The sequence below is a fragment of the Gymnoscopelus microlampas genome (assembly GCF_963454915.1).
Source record: "Gymnoscopelus microlampas genome assembly, chromosome: 14".
Lineage (NCBI taxonomy): Eukaryota > Metazoa > Chordata > Actinopteri > Myctophiformes > Myctophidae > Gymnoscopelus > Gymnoscopelus microlampas.
In genome coordinates, this window is record NC_139951.1 from 48,967,787 (window position 1) to 48,976,289 (window position 8,503).

Genomic DNA, 8,503 nt, shown 5'->3' on the forward strand with positions numbered 1-8,503 from the left:
GTGGATGAGACAACATGGAGGACATCCACACACACATGGAGGCCGTCCATAAGCAGGGCATATGGATGGCAGAGAGCCTGCAGCTCAGGGCCATGAGCTATGAGGGCTTCTGGGTGACCCTGACCCACATGGCTGACCCCAAGGCCTCGTTCCTGCTGCTCTTCCCCGTGTGTTACTTCATCAACAGTCGTACCGGTGTGGCAGTGCTGTGGGTGGCTGCTCTGTCTGAGTGGCTGAACCTGGTCTGTAAATGGTGAGAGCGGTCATTCATTAATGACACTTTAATTTATTATGTAACTCTGAGAGTATACACATGGAATCAAATGGACACTCTGTGTCCATTTGATTCCATGTGTATACTTCTCAGAGTTAAGCTATTAATAGTTAAATTAAGTTCATTGTAGAAGTTAAATGAACAAAATTAAAATAAAATGTATAAACATTAAATGTGTGTATTGTTTAGTCTTCGAATCGTAAGAATTCATTCATTAATGAGCATTTAATTTAGTATAACTCTGAGATTATACATTCCATTTGTATAGTCTCAGAGTTATGCTATTAATGGTTAAATGAAGTTCATTGTGGTTAAATGAACACAAAAAAAAGTTTATTAAATGTGTATTTTCTTAGTCTTCAAATGGTAAGAATTCATTCATTAATTATCCTTTTAATTCATTTACCTCTGAGTTAGACTACAGAGTTAGGCTATAGTAGTTAAAGGAAGTTAATTGTAGTTAAATAGAACAAAAATGGTAAGAATGAATGAATTAATGATAATTGTATTTAATGTAATTCTGAGAGTATACAAATGGAATCAAATTTGATTCCATTTGTATACTCTGTTATACTATTAATAGTTAAATGGAGTTAATTGTAGTTAAATAGACCAGAAAACAGGTTATTAAATGTGTGTTTGTCTTTATTCCCCCTACACGTGATCTTTTAATAGAAATAAAAGTGAATTATTTTCTCTAACTGCCTGCCAGCTCAACTTCCGGTATAGTGTAATGCTGTCCGTCTCTGTTTACCGTCCGACCGGAAACAACCCATCAAGCGGAACCCTTTATGCTGGCCTGGGCTCAATGCCGTTTTGGGTCTCCTGATCCGGTCTGAGCGGAAATGACGTTACGTCATCAGGCTACCGGAACCAATGACCGGAAACCACTGGCGCCGTGCACCTCCCAAATGATTAAAAAACGTTATTATATTTTGTTAATTTGTTTTGTTGGATGATAATGTATTGTGTATAATGATAATTGCGTATAATGATAATTGTGTAGGATGGTAATTTTGTAAGATTGTCATTTTGTAGGATAATATTGTAGGATGATAATGTATTTTGTATAATGATAATATTGTAGGATGATAATATTGTAGGATGATAATATTGTAGGATGATAATATTGTAGGATGATAATTTGTTTTGTAGGATGATAATATTGTAGGATGATAATATTGTAGGATGATCATTTGTTTTGTAGGATGCTCTTTGGAGAGAGACCATTCTGGTGGGTCGGAGAATCTGGATTATTTCTCCAGAATCCACCGAAAGTCCAACAGTTTGCCTCCACTTGTGAAACTGGACCAGGTAAACTTATTTTATTATTATTGTATTTATTTCTTAATTATTACATTATTACTAATTATAATTAGTTATGAATGGTCCATTTCTGTATTGTATTCTCAGTGTTTCTCAACCTGTGGGTCAGGACCTTTCTAATACCTGTAAAAGAAAAAAAGACCATCACTGCATCAAAAGTCATCAACAAACTATACTTTCAAAACTGTTCAAACATTGGCAAAATTATCAATTCATATAAGAAAGAGGTGAACATTTTGAAAAGAGATATTTTCACAATATATATCTGTGGAACTGAGTCAAACTAAATGTAATGCCTCAACTCTTTGCCTCAATTCCAAGTGCCTGTCAGGGTGTGGGGTCCCCAGTTCAAATATGATTATGTTGGGGGGTCCCCAGTTCAAATATGATTATGTTGGGGGGTCCCCAGTTCAAATATGATTATTTTGGGGGGTCCCCAGTTCAAATATGATTATGTTGGGGGGTCCCCAGTTCAAATATGATTATGTTGGGGGGTCCCCAGTTCAAATATGATTATTTTGGGGGGTCCCCAGTTCAAATATGATTATGTTGGGGGGTCCCCAGTTCAAATATGATTATGTTGGGGGGTCCCCAGTTCAAATATGATTATGTTGGGGGGTCACGGCCTGAAAAGGTTGAGAAGCAGTGGGATACAGTAGATGGCATGGAATATATTTTTAGATTTTTCAGAAAGAAAAATAAAAGCAACAAAGCTCGTGTGTGTGTGTGTGTGTGTGTGTGTGTGTGTGTGTGTGTGTGTGTGTGTGTGTGTGTGTGTGTGTGTGTGTGTGTGTGTGTGTGTGCGTGTGTGTGTGTGTGTGTGTGTGTGTGGTTTCTCAGGCAGTCCTTCAGGTCATGCCATGGTGACGGCTGCAGTGTGGTGGGTGGTGGTGTTCGACCTGGCTTCATTTCTCTACAGCCGTACTCACAGGTGTGTGTTTATCACCGTCACGTTGTTGTTTAAACGTGCTACACAAACTAAAATAAAACACGCCTTAACCATTTAGTTTCGTTTTTATATTTAATGCTGTGCGTTTAAAAAGTGCTTATCATTATTATATTTATTTTTGTTATTATTATTATTAGTAGTAGTAGTAGTAGTAGTAGTAGTAGTAGTAGTAGTAGTAGTAGTAGTAGTAGTAGTAGTAGTAGTAGTAGTAGTAGTAGTAGTAGTAGTAGTAGTAGTAGTAATAATTTTCGGTTACTGCATTGTCTATTTCTCGCTTCAAATGTTTTCAAAAACATTCTTGAGAGCAATATTTAGCTGTAAATGACGGCTATCATGTTGGATACAGCATAAAAAAACAAGCAGCGCAGCAGGTGCTCTGAGTCTTTGATTAACCAGCGATCTGTTATTGAGCTCATCGTCATTATTCTGAAATGAAACGCAGATGAATTCAGCGACTGACCAATCAGAACCAAGCATTCAACCAAGCCGTGTAATAGAGCACCGAAGTCTGACGTAATTTACACATCCTAGGTTTGTCTACCTGGTTCGCGGTTTTCCACCCCCATTCTGAATCCCCATAGACGTCTTTAATATCGCGTCAAATAAGAACTGTGTTCCAAAAATAAACAAATGACCCCGGTGGTTTGACTCTTATGGATATGAAGCATCAACTGACGGTGAGAAAACGATAATGTTACTTCCGACGAATTAGTTACATTTTCGCCAGAAACAGACTGTATCAAATATAAGTGACTGACCCTCATAAACGTTACAGAACCTCCTCCCTGACAATATCGCAGAGACAGTTTGTTTATTTTTGGACCACAATTCTTATATGAGACGATTCTATGATGACCCAATGTTATTCTCCATAGAGAAATTACTTCTACGAACCTGGGGATGGACGAGTGACGTCAGGACTTCTGTGCTCTATAAGTAGTGTTATACATAATGTTATGATGTGTTTGTATCTCCAGCTGGCTGCTGTCCTGTCTTCCATACATGTGTTATGTAGTGATGCTGGTGGCTGTAGGAGTGTCCAGGGTCTTCATCCTGGCTCACTTCCCTCACCAGGTCCTGGCTGGCTCTGTCACAGGTCAGAACAGAACTACACAGATATATAAACTCTCTGTCACAGGTCAGAACAGAACTACACAGATATATAAACTCTCTGTCACAGGTCAGAACAGAACTACACAGATATATAAACTCTCTGTCACAGGTCAGAACAGAACTACACAGATATATAAACTCTCTGTCACAGGTCAGAACAGAACTACACAGATATATAAACTCTCTCACAGGTCAGAACAGAACTACACAGATATATAAACTCACACATTTGTTAAAGGCACATTTCACAGATTAAAACGACCCATCATGATCATTGTGTCTGTTTGTCCAGGATTCATTCTAGGAGTGGTGCTCGGCCGCAGGGTGCCTGAAGGTCGCCCCCTGGTGTTCTTTGCGTGCACCAGCATGGGTCTGCTGGTCAGTGCCTTGGCGCTGCATGCTGGTCTGTCAGCTCTACTGGGGATCGACCTGTCCTGGTGAGTCTGGATTAACCCATTAAGACCCGAAGGCAGATTCTATACAAAATGTCTTCTAAATCGGTGGTTCTCAAACCTTTTCCATGTCAAGGACCCTCAAAATTACATGTATTTCGCCGCGGACCCGCGGACGGGTCATCTGAAAACGTTTTGTGCCAGGGACCACCAGAAGAGAAGTGTAAAACAAGTTAAAAAAAGTGTGTAAAACCAGCTAATATCCTCGCGTGAAAGTGGATCATTCGTGTATGTAAAATATATCACACACTGTTTCACAAATCACACATTAGGACTTGGTCGTGAGATTTTATTTTTGCTTTAATCCATATGTCAATAAAGGCTCAAATCCCAGCAAAAAAAAATAAAAAATAAAATAGATTAAAATAGATTAAAATGTGTGTGAGTTAAGTAGTAAAACAATGGAACCTTCTTAAATTCTATTCAGTTAGTGTTGTGTATTCTGCAGGTCCATAGTGTTGCATGGTGTGTGTGTGTGTATTCTGCAGGTCCATAGCGTTGCATGGTGTGTGTGTGTGTGTGTGTATTCTGCAGGTCCATAGCGTTGCATGGTGTGTGTGTGTGTGTGTGTGTGTATTCTGCAGGTCCATAGTGTTGCATGGTGTGTGTGTGTGTGTGTGTGTATTCTGCAGGTCCATAGCGTTGCATGGTGTGTGTGTGTGTGTATTCTGCAGGTCCATAGCGTTGCATGGTGTGTGTGTGTGTGTGTATTCTGCAGGTCCATAGCGTTGCATGGTGTGTGTGTGTGTGTGTGTGTGTATTCTACAGGTCCATAGTGTTGCATGGTGTGTGTGTGTGTGTGTGTGTATTCTGCAGGTCCATAGTGTTGCATGGTGTGTGTGTGTGTGTGTGTATTCTGCAGGTCCATAGTGTTGCATGGTGTGTGTGTGTGTGTGTGTATTCTGCAGGTCCATAGTGTTGCATGGTGTGTGTGTGTGTGTGTGTGTGTGTGTATTCTGCAGGTCCATAGTGTTGCATGGTGTGTGTGTGTGTGTGTATTCTGCAGGTCCATAGTGTTGCATGGTGTGTGTGTGTGTGTGTGTATTCTGCAGGTCCATAGCGTTGCATGGTGTGTGTGTGTGTGTGTGTATTCTGCAGGTCCATAGCGTTGCATGGTGTGTGTGTGTGTGTGTGTATTCTGCAGGTCCATAGCGTTGCATGGTGTGTGTGTGTGTGTGTGTATTCTACAGGTCCATAGTGTTGCATGGTGTGTGTGTGTGTGTGTGTATTCTACAGGTCCATAGTGTTGCATGGTGTGTGTGTGTGTGTGTGTGTATTCTACAGGTCCATAGTGTTGCATGGTGTGTGTGTGTGTGTGTGTGTATTCTACAGGTCCATAGTGTTGCATGGTGTGTGTGTGTGTGTGTGTGTATTCTACAGGTCCATAGCGTTGCATGGTGTGTGTGTGTGTGTGTGTGTGTATTCTACAGGTCCATAGTGTTGCATGGTGTGTGTGTGTATTCTGCAGGTCCATAGCGTTGCATGGTGTGTGTGTGTGTGTGTGTGTGTATTCTACAGGTCCATAGCGTTGCATGGTGTGTGTGTGTGTGTATTCTACAGGTCCATAGTGTTGCATGGTGTGTGTGTGTGTGTGTGTGTGTATTCTACAGGTCCATAGCGTTGCATGGTGTGTGTGTGTGTGTGTGTGTGTGTGTATTCTACAGGTCCATAGCGTTGCATGGTGTGTGTGTGTGTGTATTCTACAGGTCCATAGTGTTGCATGGTGTGTGTGTGTGTGTGTGTGTGTATTCTACAGGTCCATAGCGTTGCATGGTGTGTGTGTGTGTGTGTGTATTCTGCAGGTCCATAGCGTTGCATGGTGTGTGTGTGTGTGTATTCTGCAGGTCCATAGCGTTGCATGGTGTGTGTGTGTGTGTGTATTCTGCAGGTCCATAGCGTTGCATGGTGTGTGTGTGTGTGTATTCTGCAGGTCCATAGCGTTGCATGGTGTGTGTGTGTGTGTGTGTATTCTACAGGTCCATAGCGTTGCATGGTGTGTGTGTGTGTGTGTGTATTCTACAGGTCCATAGCGTTGCATGGTGTGTGTGTGTGTGTGTGTATTCTACAGGTCCATAGTGTTGCATGGTGTGTGTGTGTGTGTGTGTGTGTATTCTACAGGTCCATAGCGTTGCATGGTGTGTGTGTGTGTGTGTGTGTGTGTATTCTACAGGTCCATAGTGTTGCATGGTGTGTGTGTGTGTGTGTGTGTATTCTGCAGGTCCATAGTGTTGCATGGTGTGTGTGTGTGTGTGTGTGTATTCTACAGGTCCATAGCGTTGCATGGTGTGTGTGTGTGTGTGTATTCTGCAGGTCCATAGCGTTGCATGGTGTGTGTGTGTGTGTGTGTGTGTGTGTATTCTACAGGTCCATAGCGTTGCATGGTGTGTGTGTGTGTGTGTATTCTGCAGGTCCATAGCGTTGCATGGTGTGTGTGTGTGTGTGTATTCTGCAGGTCCATAGCGTTGCATGGTGTGTGTGTGTGTGTGTGTATTCTGCAGGTCCATAGCGTTGCATGGTGTGTGTGTGTGTGTGTGTATTCTGCAGGTCCATAGCGTTGCATGGTGTGTGTGTGTGTGTATTCTGCAGGTCCATAGCGTTGCATGGTGTGTGTGTGTGTGTGTATTTCTGCAGGTCCATAGCATTGGCTCAGAAGTGGTGCAGCCGTCCGGAGTGGATCCGGCTGGACTCGGCTCCCTTCTCCTCTCTGACGCGGGACTGCGGCGCCCTGCTGGGCCTGGGCCTGGCCCGCTACTGGAGGCCCGGCGGCTGGGCCCTGGCCCGGGGGCCCCGCGCCCTCTGCCTGGCCCTGGCCTCCATGGTTCTCTACCACGTCAACCGGCTGCAGCTGCCCCCCGCCGCCGCCGCCGCCGGCCCGCCGGCCCTCTTCTACGGCCTGTTCTTCGTCAAGTTCGTCATCGTGCCGCAGGTGGTGATGGTGCTGGTCCCTGGGCTGGTGGACCTGCTCACCGACAGGACCAAGACGGACTGAACCGTCTTTTAAATGCATGTGGTTCTCAAAACACTTTTTCTTATTATTTTCTTTTTATAAAGATTTGTATCATTATTTTTTGGTCTTTTATGCCTTTATTGATAGGATAGTAGTCTGACAGGGAACAGGGAGAGAGATGGGTGAGTGACATGCAGCGAAGGCCGGGAGTCCAACCTGCGACGCGCTGCCAGGCTACACACCGTGGACCCCCATCTCAAAATATTATGTTCCAGGGACCCCCCAGAAGCAAAAAGTTGAGTTTAAAATGTTCGCTTTAAAAAAAAGAATATATATATATTTAAAGATTTGCACACATTTTCAGGATTTTCGTGACACGCTATGAGCTTGTAGATCTGCTATTTTTGATTAGCCAAAGTATGAAATAATGGTTACAGTGGTTAAAATGATTGAATGGGTTAAATTCTGCACAGGCTATAAAAATAAAAACTTGTAAAAAAAAAATGTAAACATCGGCTTCCCAGGAGAATATCATGACCACGCCCGTTTTTACTACAGACATTGACAGGAACATGTTAAAACGTCACATTTGCCATTTACCACGTTGGGAAAAAGGTCAAAAATACCTTTATTGGCCCGGCGCTGCTAATTCTGCCAATTCTGTCTATGTCCAAGTCTATGAAACGACGATTTCTGCTTCATAATCCATAAATATATTATGGATTATGAAGCAAAAAACTCTGTATTTACTGTTTTTCTGTATTTTTTTTTCTTCTCCTGTTTTTTTTACTTTTTTGAGACTTAAATAGTTTTCTTTATTTCTCATGTAAGTACTTGATGTTGAAAGGGTAGGTACAATACGCTTTTTAGCTTCAGCCTATACCTTTTTTGGTCATATCTATGTCATATTTATTATTGTTGTTTTTATGCGCATGGAGTATATTGTTTACATAGTGAACTGATGACCAAAATAAAACATTGTGAAGTGAAGTAAGTGACTGAGTTCTTAATGATGGTTCCCTTTGCAGGATTTAACTTTCGTTTCGGTAGTGACAAACTTTCGTTTCGGTAGTGACACAATGGTGAAAAAATAAATGTATTTGTCTTGTTTGTTGTTCAAGTCAAAGCACCAGGAAGGCTGTATTTCTTGGCCAAGAGTTAGCTCAATGGGTTGAGACGCAGTATTCATGATCCAGAGGCCATGAGTTCAAATCCCACTGCTGTCTTTACTGTGATGCTTTCCTTTGCAGACTAACTTCTAGAAAAACAAGTTAAAACCACCAGGAAACCTGTAACTCTCAGCCAACAGCTTAGCTCAACTGGTAGAGCGTCTGTCCAATAACATGACTTGACTTGACTTGACTGGGTTCGATTCCCACTCGAGTCAAGTGTCCCCGGTAACTTGGGGCAACGGATAAATTGACTGATATCCTTAGTGATGC

The 8,503-nt window shown here is 42.3% G+C and overlaps 1 protein-coding gene across 1 annotated transcript; it reads left to right on the forward strand.

Annotated features, from left to right (window-relative positions):
• On the forward strand, positions 1 to 8,051 carry g6pc3 (glucose-6-phosphatase catalytic subunit 3). The gene is made up of 6 exons (XM_084079149.1): positions 1 to 253; positions 1,482 to 1,588; positions 2,441 to 2,531; positions 3,527 to 3,645; positions 3,955 to 4,099; positions 6,746 to 8,051. Exons 1-6 carry the CDS (start codon positions 15 to 17, stop codon positions 7,101 to 7,103), a joined length of 1,059 nt encoding a protein of 352 aa, XP_083935275.1. The 5' UTR covers positions 1 to 14; the 3' UTR covers positions 7,104 to 8,051.
• Positions 8,052 to 8,503: the final 452 nt, after the last annotated feature.

What these genes read in the sequence shown, in the direction of transcription:
- g6pc3 (XM_084079149.1), top strand. Translation starts at nt 15, where the DNA reads ATGGAGGACATCCACACACACATGGAGGCCGTCCATAAGCAGGGCATA. An exon ending in CCTGGCTGGCTCTGTCACAG is followed by an intron (nt 3,646 to 3,954) that starts GTCAGAACAGAA and finishes CTGTTTGTCCAG; the next exon opens with GATTCATTCTAGGAGTGGTG. An exon ending in CTGGGGATCGACCTGTCCTG is followed by an intron (nt 4,100 to 6,745) that starts GTGAGTCTGGAT and finishes GTATTTCTGCAG; the next exon opens with GTCCATAGCATTGGCTCAGA.